This window comes from Larimichthys crocea, chromosome XXIV, assembly GCF_000972845.2.
Source record: "Larimichthys crocea isolate SSNF chromosome XXIV, L_crocea_2.0, whole genome shotgun sequence".
In the NCBI taxonomy this organism is placed as follows: Eukaryota; Metazoa; Chordata; class Actinopteri; family Sciaenidae; genus Larimichthys; species Larimichthys crocea.
The window spans coordinates 6,953,433-6,971,946 of record NC_040034.1 but is presented as its reverse complement, the minus strand read 5'-3'; the positions used below and the strand labels follow the sequence as shown (position 1 = coordinate 6,971,946).

Genomic DNA, 18,514 nt, shown 5'->3' with positions numbered 1-18,514 from the left:
ACTCTTTTTCCACTCCCTCATTTTACTTCTCCGATGTAGTTGTTTTCTTGTTCCTTCTATTTTTCGCTCTCCCAGACTTTTATCCCATTCTGTTGTTTCAGCAAGTTTCCCATACTTGCATGACAGTAGAAATGTACTCTGCATTCCCACAGTGCAGGTTATGTAACGTAAGTTAACATTTCATTATAAACAGTGCCCCTGTTCTTATAACCTTGCTATTTCAGTACTGCAACCTTACAGTATAAGCCACCAAGGTTTATTCTGTGTGTGCATGCATAACTGTGTCTGTGTGTTTGTGCAGAGCTTGCAAACAGGCACATGTGCTCAGAGGTTTTATGTATAACCGTGTCTGTTATTATGAGTGCCATGTGCGTAAGGGAAAGATTCTTTTCCCATGGTTCCTCAAGTGTGAGAAGAAAGTAGAGCTCTCAGGACATGAAGCAAAAAACTCTGCTAGTTATTTATAACCTGTCTGGAGACAGCCCACCAAGCGTAGACACATATCTGGCACTGTCAACAAGGGAAGAGCTAGAGTATGATATGCTGAGAGGCGTACAACAAGGAGGGAGCATTAGGGGGGTACGGGGTCAGTCAAGGAAAATGAAGGATGTTCAGGAGTTAGAGCTTAGAAAAACACCTGCAATGTGACACGCATAAATCACAGGTTCAACACTGGTTGTCTCTCTTGGTGGCCAATTTAGATAAGACCTGATGAGATAAGCCAAAATGCAACCATAGCAGAAATGACACTTGGGAACAGTGTTATTGTGCCCTCATAAAATTTCCAAATGACATGAATGGAAAAAGAAACATATATGAGACCTCTGGAGGTCAGTCAGGTAATTTTGTTGTAAACTGTCCTTTCCTTGACATTTGAAAACCCAGCAGCACCATGTGATCCACCGGTCGAGGACACAGGACCACAAAGCAGTGATTGCTATTCAAAACTAAGCCTTTACAACAACTCAATTAATCAGAGTCAAGCATACTCAATACTCTGCCAAATTGCTCTCTGTACCTGCATATCAACAGTCCGACCTTTGAAGACATAATGCAACTGCTGGACACACAACCACAGCACATGTTTGGACAGATGAGCCTAAGCGCCCTGGGACTCGTTCTCTATTTAACAGCGTGATGTAAGGTACAGCTCCATCTCATCCTCAAGCTTTTAAAGCTCTGATCAATACAAGTCTGCTGGCATCCGCTTTGTACTGTAGTTTTGTGTGTTAATGTGCTAAGCCACAGCCTGCTGTTCTTCCATAGGCTATCAATGATATAAATAGACTGCTTATGGTCCCGCCACTCTAATCCTCATTGCCTAGAGACCAGAGTGGAAAAAGGGAGGAAAGGGAGAGAGAGAGAGAGAGAGAGAGAGAGAGAGAGAGAGAGAGAGAGAGGGAGGGAGAGGGAGAGAGGATAGGACCAGGACACAAACGGAGATAAACACGCAGAAATTAAGATGCAAAACAGGAGGAACAGCAACGTGCGTGTGGTGTTACAGGTGTGAGGCCCAGACAATGTGAAGAGGAAGTGAAGTGAAAGAGAAGAAGACTCAAGTTAAATCATCCGTGTCCCTACTTTGAACTACCAAAAAAAGCACAAAAGGTCATCAGGAGGCAAGAATGTTTAAAAAAAACAAACTAGATGAGATTTTTTTTCTTCAATAAAAGCTCGTTAAAGTGCTATCCATAGACTCCATTGAAAATAAACCAAAACACAGTGTGCAAAGACCGAAAAAGTCACTCTGTCTCTCCTGCGTGGACTTATGTAAGTGGAATGGCATGTCTAACATGAATTAATGTTGTTGCTCTCTATGTGTATCTCATAATTTTTTCCTAACTTTCACTGTAAGATAAGTTGCATTTGACTTGGCTTACCTCCCATGTCGTTTTTTTATCAGCAAACACAGCTAAAGTGTACATGTTTTATATATTTTTCATGGATTAAAATGACCGTGATTGTAACCAGAGGGCTTAGATAATTGTAATTCTCAAAGGGAATATGATTAGGAGTACCTGATCAGATTGCCTTTCCTAAATTATTTTAGACAAGCGTCATTAATCATGTGGATGTGCTTCTCTTTTGAAGGTGAGTTGGCACCAAACTGAAAAAATGAGAGCTTGTTTCAAAGCAAAGTTTTTTTCCGTTCCCCTCTGAAGTGATGCGTTGACCCTTGAGAAGTTTATACTGACAAAGCTATACAGTTCACTCAGTCTCTCAGATAGAGTGCATGCCATGGGGAGCAGGTCATGGAAAAGTCTTGAGTTTGACTAAGTGCACTCTCTCTTTTACCCTGTCTGTCAGTCTGTCTCTACCTCATTCACCACACACACACACACACACACACAGCAGCAGCGTACATGAGAAAGAGTACATGCTCGGATACACTTAGACACATTGACCAATCTGTGCACACACACACACACACACACACACACACACACATCACTGAATGCTGAGGTAATTTGTAACAGTAGAACAACTCATAACTGTGGGTAAAAGAAACAAATGACACATTCTAGGATTTACACTACTTTAAAAGGGTATGTTGGGGGACTCGGTCAAGAAGTATATCATCAATACCATGCTTGAGATTCGAATGAGTTCTGACATATTATTAACACAGGGATCTTGAGGAGAAACACTGTGACATGAGCAAAAAGTTCTGTAAAGATTAGTGAGTTATAGAAATGGACAAACCTGTGCAGTGGTGTCTCATTTCAGTGTCTTCAGACTTGATTTAAAGATACTTACGCCATTGCAAAGGTTAAACTTCCAGAAATGAAGTAGGCCATTAGGTAGACTCTGTTGAAATAACCTGAACTGGATATTTACTCTTGAAACACTTCAACCAAGGGGCAGACTTGTCTTGTTCATTGTTAACTTGTTTTAATGATTAAAAAGACAGTGGTTTGTTAGTTAAGTTAGTTAAATAGATAAATTCCTTTTTTAAAATCCTTACCTGGTCACAAATATTAATGTAAACAATGATTTTTTGAAAGATTCGGTGTACTAAATCACCTTTTTCTCCTCGTCCATGTGTGAAGTGTCTTGACTTGTTCTGTGCATTCTGCACTGCAGGTTTAAGGCTCAGCAGAAAAAGTGCTGTACTTTGGTACAATTCTGAGATACTGGTCTTTTTTCTTTTTTGCTACGTTGCCACTCTTCTACATTACAAAGGTAATTATTGTACTTTCTATTCTACATTTACCTTACAAATACAGTTACAAGTTACTTTGCAGATGAACCTCTGATTTTTTTCCTTCATTTTAAAGAAGGCATTGTTACATATTACTGTACAACAATATAGTAAGTTGAAGTTAAAAGTTAGAGTTAGTCTATCTCTACCAACTACATAATAAAATAACACATAGAGCACATAGCATAGTTCTGCAAACAGACACTACTTATTGTACATTCAGCTGATTGTTGCATTAGTATATTTACATTGTTAACAATCTGAATACTTATAATACTAGTAGTACTAGTACTATACTTGTATTAGGTAGATAGATAGATAGATAGATATACTTTATTTATCCCAAGCTGGGAAATTACAGTGCAGCAGCAGCATTACACACAGTGACAAGAGACAACATAAGAATACAAATATAATATTAAAAGCAAACCATACGTAATAAAATATCAAAATAGCAATAGTAAATGGAATAAAATATATTGTACAGAGGTATATAGTGTTGATTTGTGCAAAGTAGGGAGAAATGTGCAGTGTGTGCATGGATTATTTCTGCACATATTTCTCCCCCTTTACAGTTTCTACATATAAGACTTTATAAGGATACTGGTAATTTAACTAAACTGCTCAAAGTATAACAACCACGTGGACTCTACAGTGCATTGGGTAAACCTTTGCTCCGCATGCGGCTGCAGCTCGTGCACAAACAGCGCCACCTGTCGCCGCGTGGCCGCACCGACAGGTGAGAGTTGACAAGTTGAGAGGTCGTTGTTAGCTGAGCGGTAAGGCGGCTATACTTTTTGCTGCAGTCACAGTAAGTGAGCTACATTTAAAAAAACAAAACAAAAGTGAAGTTGTTTTCGGCTGTTTATCTCACGGGGAAAACAAGGCGAGACAGTTTGAGCTCCGAGGAAAAACTGTAAAACGCTTTTTTTTGTTTTTTGTTGTTGATAAGCTTGTTAGCTCATGTAGCTGCTAACTGGCTTGGTTGCTAAGCTGCTATGTCGCAACCAAGTGTTTGGACTTATTGGAGCTAACAGAACAAGCTCACCAAACAAAGAGACACTTTTTAAAAAAGAAATCTGGAGGACAAACACTAAGGAGGTGGGTATGTTGTTACATACGCACACTTATCGACAGCTGCTGCTGCTAGCGTCGGTTAAACATGAGCTAGCTTTTGTGTGATTTGGTTTGCACGTTGTTGTTGTTGTTGTTGTTGTTGTTGTTGTTGACCTGCACCTGCAGCCAGACAACCTGACAACAGGTAGTCACCTTACAGTATATATATATATAGACTCTTAATGCTCTCACATTGTGATAACATTAGCTTTTCCATGAGCAAGCTCGACTTTTGTGCTGTCTCTTATTTGCATCCATCACTGGAGGTTAGGTAATTATTTACGTAGCAACATGTTAAACCGAGGGGGGAGGATTATTTACAGACAGCACACGGTAAATCTCGTTAAGGGCTTAAAAAAAAAAGCTGAACTTGGAGAACTCATGTTGGCTCTCTTGTTTAAAGTCCTTGTTTGCCACACCCCTGCCTGGGGTGATGGAAAAAAAGTAAGATAATGACACGTTAAGTACTTATTGGTCTTGATTAGATTATTTCAACAAGGCGTGGTTTCGTAATTTAATCACATATAATACACAAAGAGTAATCGATTATGGCACATTGGAAAGATCCACTGACATGCACCTTGCTCCCAAACTCAGTCACTTCTTTTTTTGCTTTTTTTGTGCAGTTGCTGCTGTTCATACAAACACAAAGAAAAGTTAAGTCTCATAGAAAATGCTTTTAAACTTTTTAAAAAGTCATGTACTTATGTGATCTGGGTGGACAAAGTGGGACAAATACCTGTTGAGAGTATAGAGGGATGTAATGATACACTCAACTCACGATTTGATTCCAGTCACGATTTTTTGTTCACGATACGATTTTTTTTAAATTCAAAATGACCAAATAAAACAATCTTTTTATTTGTAGGATAAAAAAATCTTTCTTTACAGAAACTGTTTGTGTACTTTATAAAAAGTGCAACTTGCATCTTAAACAACAAAACACATGACAGATATCTCCTTTCTTTACAAACAATCACAGTAAACTGCTGACCGATCATGTCACGATGCATTGTTACATCCCTAGTTGAGAGTGTTGTTAGTGAGGTGTAAAAAGGCTCTGACCGGGAAATTACGGGAGCCCTAAAAGGCCATACATACATACATACATTTTATTCCACCCATTTTCCCGCGATAACGAGATAATTAATTTAAGATCTCGAGAAAACGAAACGATAGTCTAGTGTATTAAATCAAGTGCGCCCGTATTACAGAATGTATGGCAAATGCATGTAGTCCATGATACGGAGCGAGCAAACCTATTACGCCACTGTAAAATCCCTTTGATCCATAATTTCTGACAAAGGTTGATACACTTGATCTCAGGACCATCCTGACTGTTCACTATAAAGCATATTTACTGTATCATTTTTGAGCAATTCAGCCTCAAAGTTCATTATTTTGAATTGAAAAGGGGCATTATGCACAATATTTACTCTTTACAGTGGCGTGATAGGTTTGCTCGCTCCGTATTATGGACTACATGCATTTGCCATACATTCTGTAATACGGGCGCACTTGATTTAATACACTAGACTATCGTTTTGTTTCCTCGAGATCTCGAATTATTATCTCGTTATCACGGGAAAACGGGTGGAATAAAATGTATGTATGTATGGCCTTTTAGGGCTTCCGTAGAAAATGGCTTAAGAAAGACAAACCAACAATAAACGAGTGGATTGATGTAGTTTACAATAAATATGTTATGGAGAGAATTACGAAACCAAACTGATATTTTTGAAGGCTCAGCCATGTGTTAACTGTAAGACCTGATTTCATATAGACCGCAAAGACGAGATCAAACCCTCCAGCAAGATTTTATTTTTAATCTTTCCCCTATTTTCGAGCAGCATCCTTATATTTCTAGGTATGATGTGCTTTTTTTTTTGACTCCGCTGCTTTACACGATGCACAATCCTCCCCTCGTCATGTTACGTTCATGTTATATTTATGTTAGGTTGTAGTTTTTTGGGCTCTATTGGCAGTTATATGTATGTTACTAAGAAAAAAATAATAAAAAGTAAATAAAAATTTGAAAAAAGTAAGTCTCATAAATAGATAGAGTACTTAATTGATCCCCTGAAGGGATATTCCTGTGTTGCAGCAGCAGTTACGAGTAACAGGCACACAATATAAAGTCATGAGGTATATCTATTTAAAGTCTCTACGTTTAAATAGAATAAACTCTAAGGAAAGAAAAACATACGGTTGTACCATATGGAAACATTTTATCCAGAGGTTGTTCAGCTTCTCCAGCTCACTATGACCTCCAGTTGTTCAGATTAAAAATGGATGTGTGTCCCGTACAGTGTTATTGTTTCATCACTCTTTTCAATACTGTTTCATTTTCCCACCTAGATAGTGAAACAGTTCAGTCCCTGTTGGCATGACGGATGGTGGTTGTCGAGCTACATTTTATATCTTTAATGTTTCTTTTCATGGCGTTTATTCAGTTTGTTCATCAAAAGTTAAATAAGGATTTAGGAACTAAACTTTTGTAGGCTAAGAAATCAATCTAATAAATTAGTTTTTGGAACGAGTTGGAGAGTTTTTCCGTTGTGGAGGAGTGTTGTTCTCTCAAAGCGCCCTCTAGGTTGTAAAATATACCTGCACTTAAATCTATTTGCAATTCATTTTACAGCATTATCTATTTCATTCTTCCTCCCTCTGTTTTTCCCTCTCTGTCTCTTACACACACACACACCACTTAAGCTCATTGTTTAGCCTAGACATGCTTGACCTCTTCACTCTGCTTTGCTCTGTTGGGATGTCTGGTCTTGGCTTAAAATAAGGAATGCAAAATGACTGCCAGAGAATTCAGACTTGAGAATGCCGTGTGTTACATGTGGTGGTGTGTTTGGGGAAGTGCTTTCTGAATCATTACTATGGTGATTAAATAAATGTTAAACTAACCCAAACGGATGGGAACTAAATCAAACACGCAAGTGGTACTTGCTCTGGAGTATGGAAACAAAAGTGTTTCCGTGGATGCCTTATATAAATAGTGTTATGTCCCAGGTGTGCGCGCCAAGCGGAAGAAAAACATGTTTATTTAACACTTTAATGTCCATAATTCCACTCACTTATCACATCTCTGGCTGCAGGTGTGTTGTGCCTTTTTGCCGTATGTATGAATAGGCTCGTCTGATTGTTCCAGCAGCCACCCAAGGGTGTGTTTTTTGTTTTTGTGGGCCACAGCCTAATTGTGGCAATTGTGCTGAGCAAGCCTGTTTTTCTCACCTCGTGTCATGCCTCACATTTTCCGTTGTCATAACCAGTAACCCTTAAACCCTTATTGCCTGCATAATCATGTAGGCAAAAAAAAAACAAAAAAAAAACACTTGCATCTTTTTAAATGCACCTTCAGCCACTTCAGGTCATTGCCGTGAGACTTGCTGCGTCATGCTGCCGCAGAGGGTGAGGATGATGTGTGAGTGTTGGGGGCAGGTAGTGTGAACCGAAGGCTTGTGCAGTCTTTGCAGTAATTGAGGTGGAAAGGTGAGAACTGGCTCATATAAGAGAAGAAAACATCTGCTGGATGAAAAGTCTCCCGGCAGCAAGGTCGACTCGGGGCCTAATCAAACCAGGACTCACTGTATTTCCACTTTTAACCTTTAACTCAGGAGACTTCCTTGTAATGAACTTTTTGTAGTACTAATCACAGAATTAGTGATTAAAAAAAACTTGATGAGAAGTACGAGTTCTTCTTATAATCACACAAACTAGATGAAGTGACTTCCTTAAGGGCAGTTTGACTCGGTTGCTATCGAGAGAGTGTTATTCATACACACGCCCTAGATTTTAAAGTTTCGGTTTGACTACATGGAAATAAAGTCTTATTCGGGCATCCCAGGTCACTTTGCATAGCGGCTATTTGGATCGCTCTCATCGTCATGAAGACCCCGCACACCATCGCAGGTGCTTTAAATGACTTGTCTATATATAAATTTATATTATAAATTGCTCTTCTTAGGTTTGGTGGAGCCAGACTAGGAAATATGAGGTCACCAAGTGAATGTTCTAATAAGGTGCAACAAAACAGGTGCTACAGGCGAGATCACAGTCCTGAGAAGAGCTAACTGGACAGAATAAGTAAAAAAACAAAAAAAAAAACCACCTGTGTTTTGAGATTTTCAAGAGCGACCTGTTTTTGATAAGTGTAACATTACCATTGGAAGCTGAAGTGGTCACCGCTGATGTCATTGAAACGACAAGGGATCCCCATCGGCATGTCCAGATGAGCCCCCCATCAAACTTATCAGATATGTCCCTGACAACTGAAGGTCCTGTTGCTTGGGTTTTGAATTTCCAAAGGATTACAGGCTCAGTTCACTTCCCTCAGGCGTCTAATGACCATGTGGTATTTCTACTATGTTGGAGCTACTGTTATGAACGTGCGTAACCAGTCGACGTAAATGGTTTCCATTTATGTTCATCCAGAGCATGACGCAGTTTGTATGTATGTGTTTTTACATCATCAGCTGTCCTTTAAAATGCCTCGTAATGCTTGCAGCGGTAAATCAATGCATGACTCATATATTAGTAAGGGTATCTACTTGATTAAGTAGATCAAACCAAGGTTGTAGAGAAGTCATTACCCATTTATCAAAGGACAATAAAGTGGAAGGTTATTAGTTCAGTTGTACCTTTTTATTACTCTGTTGTCAGATAATTGGAATAAAAGTTTCCATTGCACGTGTGACCCTCTGTATACTTTGATGTTACAGATTATCAGTGTACCAGGATTGAGTAATATGGATGAAATCCTCTGTCCCAGTAGTTTTACCTCACTTTATTGATATGTCTTATGATGTAGTAGCTTTCCTGGAAAATCAGAGAAACAATTCATGGAAAAAAAAAACCATCTAATATTTAAATCTTAGCCTAATACATGTATAGCATGTACATGTGGGACAAAATACTATAACACAATGCAATACAACAGTACGGCAAAACCTCTGATTCACATTTCTATATCACCTCCATGTTGTCGTAACTTCATTGTGAAAACGGCATCGCAGCTGTGAAGAGTTTTGAGCTTTGGTTGATTTAAGTCTTGGATGTTTTACCATCGATTATTTGTTTTAAGGAAGCGATGCATTCAGTGATTAATTTTCAAGCCACAGCCACACTTGATTTAGTGACCATGCACCCACAATTTGTTAGCCACAGTCAGAAAGGTTCCCCTATTTACATTCCACAGTAGGAATGTCTGTCCTGGATTTTCCACTGTTTGTGGGAAAATATGTCAGAGGAACAACAGAAGGGCAGCCGTTGCTATTGATGAGACTGTCGATAATCCCGTTTGTTCCATGTTCCAGAGTTGCTCCACTTTAAATACAACTTCAGCTTCACGTTTCGACTGCTCAAGAATGTTTTATTTATTCATCTTTTGATTTATATTCCAGCTAATCTAATCTGTCTCATTCATCTCTCCACAGATGGCTGTGTCGGTGCGGGGCCTGTACTTTGTGGTGACCCTGTTTTTGGGTAGTTTCTTTGGAAGCGTCTTCATGCTGGGGCCATTTTTGCCCCTCATGCTGCTGTCTCCTGCTTGGTATCGCTGGATCACGGATCGCATCGTCGCTACCTGGCTCACCCTGCCTGTGGTGTGTAAACCAGCTTAGCCTTTACTCAGCCTACTTCTGTGCTTGCCAGATGGTCTTAAGTCATCCGTTTGACACAGACATGATAACCTACGTCATCTCAGCCTTATTCATGCCTCCCCTCTAATTCAGAAGCAAACTTGATTTATTCAGATTACTCTTGAGAACAATTATGCAAATCTTGTTTACAGTGACCGCACAAATTGATGGCATTATTAATTTATTTTCCTCTCACTCTCTTTCCATCTTTTCTGTTCCCAGTCCCTCCTCTCTCCCTCTACATCCTTTTTATATGATCATTCTTTTCTCTCCTTGATCACCCACTCTCCTCCATTTTGCTCTCTCTCACTGCCCCCGTCCCTTCTTCCCTCCTTTGTACTTCTTCTTCCTCATCCTCTGTCCATCCTGGCCTCTCTGCCCTCTGCAGTCCTTGCTAGAGCTGGTATTCGGGGTGAAGGTGGTGATAACAGGTGATGGCTTCATTCCAGGGGAGCGAAGTGTGATAATCATGAACCACCGCACCCGTCTGGACTGGATGTTCCTGTGGTGCTGTCTGCTCAGGTACAGCTACCTACGTTTGGAGAAGATCTGCCTCAAGGCTGTCCTGAAGGCCGTGCCCGGCTTTGGTAGGTATACAGCGGCTGCCTTGCCTTTTTCTCTACGTCATAACATAATGGACTGATGCACAGGAGGAATTCAGACTTCTCAAAGCAGTAAAAACACAGACGAACTTAATATTAACTAATAAAGTAATGCCGACAGCTCTGTTTCATTAAATGTCACCCACAATAGCAGGACCTCCCTTAAGTGAAATGCACCCATCGTTAATACACCTGTGAGAGTTCCTGTTATAACATGTCGAGATGCTTTGCAAAGCATTTCTTCAAAAATATAATTGCAAAGCAGTTGGCTTTTAATAGAAGGGGAAGTAAAATCACTAAAATTAATATAGTTCAATATAAAAAGAGGAAGTGTTGTGCAACAGCACAATGGAATAAAAACAAATCTGTGTAGCTCAAACAAATGCAGCCTAATAATCCAGCCCTGCAATAACTAGAACTTAATGATGGTCATAATGTTCAGTGTTGTAGAAATTGTTTTGATTTATTTTGGAGGACGTAGTTTGTGGTTCCCTTGAATTGCATTGTATTATACAGAGGTGTTAATTACCCTGTCCTTAGTGACATCAATAAGGGTGGACAAAATAATAAAAAACATCTGTTAGTATAACACAATACAGTTAAACAGCAACACAAACTGCAGCCTCCAAAATGATCATAAAGTTGAATCAGCACTTCTAAAACCGTATAAACAAAAACATTACGACCTGAAGGGACGATTTGTTGCAGGATTCTTTATTACTCTGCATTAGTTTTAGCTGAGTGTACCTAATAAACTGGTAACAGGGGGTAGTTTAACATAAACAAAGAAAATAAGAATTTCTTTCCTGCAGGAACATGCTGGTTTGAAAAAAAAACCCCAGCATATTGAAGAGGCACATGTCCAATGTCAGAAGCTTTTCCTGGAAAACACAGATGTTTGCCTGCTGTCTTATAGAATCATTTGAGCAGGTGAAGTCATCATTTCCACACGTAAAGACACTGTATGTATTTCCCAGGCTGGGCAATGCAGGTGGCCTGCTTCGTCTTTATTCAGCGCCGTTGGGAGGATGACAAGAAGCACATGGAGAACATGCTAGACTACTTCTGTGACATCAGAGAGCCCTTGCAGCTGCTCCTGTTCCCGGAGGGCACGGACCTCACCGGTGAGAAACAAACAATGCAACACTCCATTTCCGTTCCATTTCCGTTCCGTTGTTATTCTCTGAATGTTACCCACCAACCAGTTTCCAAAGCTCTGTGTGGCACCTGTCTTACACCTTTGCACTGACACTGTTATGCAAATACAATTTCCAGGTGATAAGGCATAGCCAAATCCCTTGACGCACACCACACACAGTCATTTCTGCAAGAATGCTCTGACCTTTCAACCCAAGCAACAGCGACACCAGCGTCTAAAGCCCTTTCAGATCACCATTAAGCCAATCAAAGTCCCGAGTAGCTTTACTGGGAGAAGCTTAACTTCTCTTTACATACCATGATGTCATAGGGTGTCCAGTTAAGTTACATCATAATTGGACAACAGATTTAGGGCTTTAAATATTGTTTCACTTTTGGTGTTTGTGCCTCTGCGTGTGGAAATGCGTCTACGTTTAAGCCTCTTAAACCTCGAGGCTTAATTCGACGCAAGAAACAAGGGGATCTATACAGTATGTTCAGATGTGGAAGTCCTGTTTTTTACCCTCCTAATACTTATTCCAGGGACGTACAAACAGACCTCCGTGTACAGGATCGTGTCCTGGGAGCACTTAAGCCCCTATTAAAAAAAATTTCCATGAAGTTTGTAGAGCTTGTCTGAATTGAATGAAAGACTGTATAAGAATGACAAATCACAGCAGAGCTGATCAACACAAGTCTGTCCATAGTCTCTTTGTCCTACAAGCCTCAGCTACTTGTTACATAACATGACTAATGAGTCATGATATAGTTTACATGTTCCTGCAACAAGTTCCTGAGGAATGTTTGCTTAATAAACACTCATCTTTCCTGTGTTTATGTCCCCCTGTGGTTTTTACAAATGTCTAAGTGTTTGTCACTGTTGGATGTATTTCATGAACGTGGCCGTATCCCGTAACCAACGTTATTATTGTTTGGCTGCTCTTTTAAAAATAGTATACTGTTATTTGTGCGATTGTATCTTGTCAACCAAGTTCTACTTTTTAAATAACATTATATGCAAAAATTTGTCATGTCACATTAGAAGAAGTAGAAATTTGACTGTAAAGCTACTCTGTAGGTAAGCAGCTGTCCAAAGACACACCTCATTAAGAGCAACTAACGCATATAACTTATGTAATATTATTAGTTAATACAACATTACCTGGTGCCTGCAGTTGCCATAGGTTTATCGTGTGTTTGTGTTTCTTGCAGAAAATACAAGAGCCAAGAGTGACGTGTTCGCTGCCCAGAACAATCTGCCAAAATTTGAGTACGTGTTGCATCCCCGCACAACTGGATTCACCTTCATTGTGGACAGACTGCGAAAAGGTCAGGCGTGATCCATATCAAAAGGTTTCTGAAATCAAAAACATGTCAGCGATACACTGATTAAAAAAAAATGTTAAATGTTATTGTTAATCGTCAGTGAAACGTCAGACGTGTGCCGTGTGTGTTTATGTTACCACAAAGCACATAAAGACACAACGTCTGTCATCATGATGGAAATATTTTATCAGCAAAACCACGGGAAAATGACATGCTATCATGATGATTGTAGTTAATCCCCTGACGCTGTTTGAAGAGGAGGCGTCATACCTGTTATTTTTCTAAGTCTCAGACATATGCTTCATCCCACTGCCAGCCATTACAACACCCCCGAGATTCTCATGTTTCCCTATGAGCTAATTCTGGCAGTCCTCCAGAGTTCTTAAATACCACCTCTGGCCCTGCCATCGCATCCCCCACCCGCCCTGGATGCTGAGCATGGCACTAACTCCAAGCAGGTGTTGTGAATCAGTGTGATGTCATCAGACTTAGCTAATTCTCCTCTCCCTCTCTCTGCACCGCTGACTGACATGCTGTGCATGTTGTTCTTTGTCCAAGTCCGCTGTGCCCCTCTCTGCTCTATTTTTACCACGGTAGAGCTGAGCTGTACAGGAGCAGGCGCTGGCAGGTGTCATCCTGCCCGCTTAATATTTAATTCAGCTCTATATGTGTGTTGTAAGGACACTGAAGATCAGTGATGACAGTAGAGAGCTCATGGTAGTTTTGGAACGGAGAGAGGATAAATTAGAGGTACATGTGTAATTGAGTTAAGAGCTGGGATTTTGAAGGGTACATAACCGGTGTGGAAAAAGGATCATATTAAATCTCCCTGCAGTGTCATGTCTGAATTTATGCAGTTTACAGCAGGTAAAGAGTATAGTTCCGTCTTGTTTTGGTTACACTAGAAGAAGTCCTTTTGATCATTTGAAACTGTGTCTCTTTTCCCAGGGGACAACCTCGATGCCGTCCATGATATCACAGTGGCATACCCCAAGAACATCCCTCAGACAGAACGCCACCTGATCCTGGGGCATTTCCCTCGGGAGATCCACTTTCACGTCCGCCGCTACTCAGTGGCTTCACTTCCCACCTCCTCCTCTGACCTAGAGTCGTGGTGTCGGGAGCGCTGGGCTGAGAAGGAGATCCGTCTGCGGGACTTCTACTCAGGCGAGCCCCGAGCCTTCGACAGGGACGGTGTTGCTCGCGTGCCACCTTGTAAGTCGGAGCTGCGAGTGGCTCTGATCAAAGCCGCCTCACTTCTGTACTGGAGCGGCTTCATCGCTCTGTGCTTCACTGGCCTGTGGCTGTGGGCTCCGTTCAGGCTCTACTTCCTGGTCATGGTCGGAGTGTACATGGCCCAGCAAAAGCTGATCGGTGGGCTGGAGCTGCTGGAGATGTCCTGTCATCGATACTGGAAGTCCATGGCTGCAGACGATGGCGAGAAGAAGAAGGTGCTCGATGGGAAGATGCAGTGAGGATGGAAGATGGCTGACTGGACAATGATATGTTTCCACCTGTGCTCAGCAAGGACACTGAGGACTCGGTTGTCTTGGCTTATTTAGTCCAGAGGGCTAGAGGATCCCTTTGAGGGACCCAATGCTTCATGCCTTAGAAAGGGAGTAATAAGTTCATCTCCTGTCTGTATGCATGGCTTCAGAGGAGAGAGCTTACCTTTCTGTTGAAGAAAAAAAAAGAGGAATGTTATGTACATTTATCTGTGATTCAAGGAATTCATCACATAATGTGTCACTTGTATGTCTCTCCCTGTATAATTACTGTTGTTTAGCTCGCTGTTGGTGCGTTTCTACCAGTTTGTGTTAATTATGTTTTTTTATTCAGAACCTCAGACGTGTGTCATGAAACAGCGCTGTCAAGTTTTTGTTCTACTGTTGCCATGTCATTTTGAAACCAGTTTTATTGTATGTGTTGCCCTTGGTTTTATATCGGTGTCATAAGTTATGGAGCAGAGCCATAGTACAGACCACCTCTACATATGATGACTTGACTTACGAATATTCAAATCAGCACTGTAGTCAGCTGAGATAGACTGATTGGACCTAGTTTCTAGTCAAGGAAAGAAAAGGACTAGTGTAATTCACAGAGAATTATTAAGGAATATACAGGTATATATGTGTATCATATGTTTACCTTTTATTGGGTTTAATTAACCTTTTATACAAATTGGGGAATAAACTTTTCCCAGTTAGTCCTTAAAACTTCTGTGATGATGTTTGTTACTGTATAGGTCTTAAAACATGAAATATGTTCGACTGCTTGTTTCCTCAAGTAGCTTTTGCACAAAAAAGCCAAAGGTGTGAAAAGCAGATGTGATTTCAAAAAGTAACCAAACAGAACGTAGTCTGTCCTGTCAGGAAAGGGTATCTTCACCCACCACTGGTAATGTTTTTGCCCGCCAGCTACGCCGAGGTAACACCTGTGGCCATCAACTTATCAGGATCAAAAATCTGATTGAGATCTTATGTGTGGATAAGTGTAGAAGCTGTTGAGCTTTGTGCCCTTTCTGGGAATCGAGGGATGCCTTGTAGAGGCAGGATGTGGGTGGTGCCGGGGTGGAAGAATGTCCTGTTGGGACAACATTACCCCTCGATGTGCAGGGTGGCATAGAGCACCAGACTTGGAGTGGAAAACTGGCCATGAACTCAACCTAATCCAAAAAAGCCCTGTAATGCCCACCTCTGCCCGTGTCCCTCTCTAGAGGACTGGCATTGATGCGCCTGCTAAACTCAATTAGCAAATGACAGCTGAGAAAGCTACTCCAATTGTGCCAAAAAAGGATAGAATTTGAAACAAGATTGGAGTGGTGCTTCAGCCACGCTTTTAGCCATTGACTCTCATTGCCACTCAGTACCATTTCAAACCATGTTAAATTTTGGGAGTCAGGAGACATTTGCGTCTCGGACAGTCTATAGCAGTTTCTGTTAACACTGTGCAATGTGTGATAGGCCACTTAAACCCTGTTTTGTGAGACAAACGTCTGTCCCAGTCCACTACACGATAGAAAGTTGTCTGTTTTTTTGTTTATAAGAATCCAAAGCTCCTGTAGTCAAAAAGTGTAAAGGGGCTGTTTCCAGTCACTGTGAAACTTAGCTGTGCTAAAAATTTAATTATGAGCATGTAGTAGTTTACCAAAAATGGTACTATATCTGTTTTCAACTCCGAACCAGCTAGAATCTCCACGTATAACTCTTGACTTGTGCTGTTTTCTGTTGCCCATTTTACAATCACTTTTTGATGCTGGACCTCTTTAACGTCACTGTCCTCAGGTAAAACACAGTGGACACTGTTTGAGTCAGGCTCTTAAAGGAGGAAATATATATAAATAAATATATATATATATCTAAATAAATATACTATATCACCTCATTCACGTTTCCAGTCATGTCTTTTAAATTTTACTAAACTTGGGAAGTGTTGACTACCATTACGTCAGAGTTGACGGTGTGTTTTCTTTCACTTATTCATCACTCAGCTCGTGTGGAACAACACTTCCTTTAACACTGCTGTCATGTTTTTACTGACATTTTTAGCCGCTGCAGAACATTCGCCTCTGCAGTCTTAGAATTTACTATAAACCATCATCACACTGCAGCGAATGAGTCAACGAGCCCTTGAATGCTTCGTGTTACACAACACCAGGGCCACAGTTTGCCTGGTCTGTTTTGCACACACGCATATACACACACACACAAACACACATTCTGGTCTACCATAGACAACCAAAAAGGTCAGGAGCTTTGAAGGTGAAGTGCAGTTGCCATAGTAACTAATGTTGACTCCCCTGTCTCCTAGCAACGGGATGTGGAGTGATGTCAATGGAAAGCATGCTATTTTCTCCTGCTGACAAAGTGATGTCACTCCTGTGTGTGTGTGTGTGTGTGTGTGTGTGTGTGTGTGTGTGTGAAGACAGAAGTTTATTCCTATATCCTATATCTCTGCTCTCTGGAGGGGGGCATAGAGATGGGGGACGTGATGCTGACATCCCGTGGAATCAAAGACAGACAAAAGGCGAGGATAAACTAAAATAGCTGTCTTGGGACGATGAATCATGCGCCAATTAAGGGTGCAATTATGCTCCTGGTTCTTTTTTTGGTCGGTGTCCTCCCGCCCCACTTTCAAATTTGCTCTGATAGATTTGACAGTGGGTGGAAGGGAGATGGATGATGCACATGAGAGCATCGCTTCACTAGTGCGTCCTTTTTCCTGTTATTAGATTTGGTCCTAAAAGACTGCATCTCTTAGTAACAGAACTGATGTATAGGATCCCTTAAACACTCATGGGAGATTACGGTTGAAGTCTTAAGGGAATCTCGGTGTCCCAGGTTCTGTCCAAGAGCACTGCGGAAGTGAAGGGTATTGGAAAAACAGCTCTCAGCTCTCTCACACACACGTAAAGACTGTCAGATGTAGATTTGTGCCACGTCTATCCAATTCTATGCAGAATAATAGGATCAACAAGGCAATGTAATTATCCTTATCTGGCCCGATGGCTTTTTCAATAACGACAAACAGATAATCCTGAGGTTACACAGGGACAAAGTCAGACTACTATGAATTATAAAGCAGGACAGTGAGCTCTGTGGAGATGGAGCCTCCCTTTTTTTGCCTCTAGTCATGTCCGGCATTTAAATGGCTCTCAATACAGTCATAAAAACATCTATCTTCTTGATCCATTAATGCTTTGGATCCTTCAAAAAGACAAACAAAGAACAGGCAACTGCAGTGGTTACATAAATAGCTGTGACCAGAACAGTTTGTTGTGTTCAACAACCTTTAATTAATATTTGTCTGAGCAGGTTGCCAACCTTGTGTAGGTTGCCTCCAGGAGTGACTGCAGAAAGGCAGATCTGCTGTTGATTCCACCACTGTGACACAGACACACTAACAAAGAAAGCCTTCCAACAGGATCAGAGCTATAAATAACTCTACGGCAGCACTGCAATATTAGTGGGTGGATTAGGGGTGAATCGTCACTGTCTATATATAAATCCAATGCAGTCAAACCTCTTCATTGTGGGTGATTCACGGTGACAACTCAATACGTAGGATTAAAATGGAATGTAGAGTTTAAATATATACATATTTTCAGAAATGTTTGCCTTTTCTTTCACTTTTTTCTAAGCAAACTGATCCAATGTTTGCCTGTGTAGGACATTTATTTAACTATTCATGTTTCTACTCTGAAGTGTAATATCACTGAAGTATTTCCAGACTGCAGTGAAGCTGTACAGACCATGCCAAGCAGGCTATGGACTCAGCATCATGCATGCAAGGGAAAACATCTTCTCAAATCGCCCTGTCTCTCAGTGTCATGCTGCCACCTAGAGGTGTAAGGATTTAGTTTTGCTCATAAGTGCTCCCTTCCCCAGATCCCTTTATGGTCATGAACATAATATCCAAACACTTAAGTTTGTAAATCCATGTGCACTTATTTACAAAATCATCTTGGGCAGCAGATTGAAATCTAA

The 18,514-nt window shown here is 40.8% G+C and overlaps 1 protein-coding gene across 3 annotated transcripts; it reads left to right on the top strand.

The window, feature by feature from the left end:
* The first annotated feature begins 3,889 nt into the window (after positions 1 to 3,889).
* lclat1 (lysocardiolipin acyltransferase 1) lies at positions 3,890 to 15,808 on the top strand. 3 transcript variants are annotated; one of them, XM_027275104.1, is made up of 6 exons: positions 3,890 to 3,941; positions 9,760 to 9,927; positions 10,352 to 10,550; positions 11,543 to 11,689; positions 12,915 to 13,031; positions 13,977 to 15,808. In XM_027275104.1, exons 2-6 carry the CDS (start codon positions 9,760 to 9,762, stop codon positions 14,501 to 14,503), a joined length of 1,158 nt encoding a protein of 385 aa, XP_027130905.1. In that variant the 5' UTR covers positions 3,890 to 3,941; the 3' UTR covers positions 14,504 to 15,808. The 3 variants fall into 3 exon arrangements, with proteins under 3 accessions (XP_027130905.1, XP_010750788.2, XP_010750787.2); XM_010752486.3 differs by having other exon boundaries at positions 3,906 to 4,013; XM_010752485.3 differs by lacking the exon at positions 3,890 to 3,941 and adding an exon at positions 3,948 to 4,303.
* Positions 15,809 to 18,514: the final 2,706 nt, after the last annotated feature.

What these genes read in the sequence shown, in the direction of transcription:
- lclat1 (XM_027275104.1), top strand. Translation starts at nt 9,760, where the DNA reads ATGGCTGTGTCGGTGCGGGGCCTGTACTTTGTGGTGACCCTGTTTTTG. An exon ending in GGAGGGCACGGACCTCACCG is followed by an intron (nt 11,690 to 12,914) that starts GTGAGAAACAAA and finishes TGTTTCTTGCAG; the next exon opens with AAAATACAAGAGCCAAGAGT. An exon ending in TGTGGACAGACTGCGAAAAG is followed by an intron (nt 13,032 to 13,976) that starts GTCAGGCGTGAT and finishes CTCTTTTCCCAG; the next exon opens with GGGACAACCTCGATGCCGTC.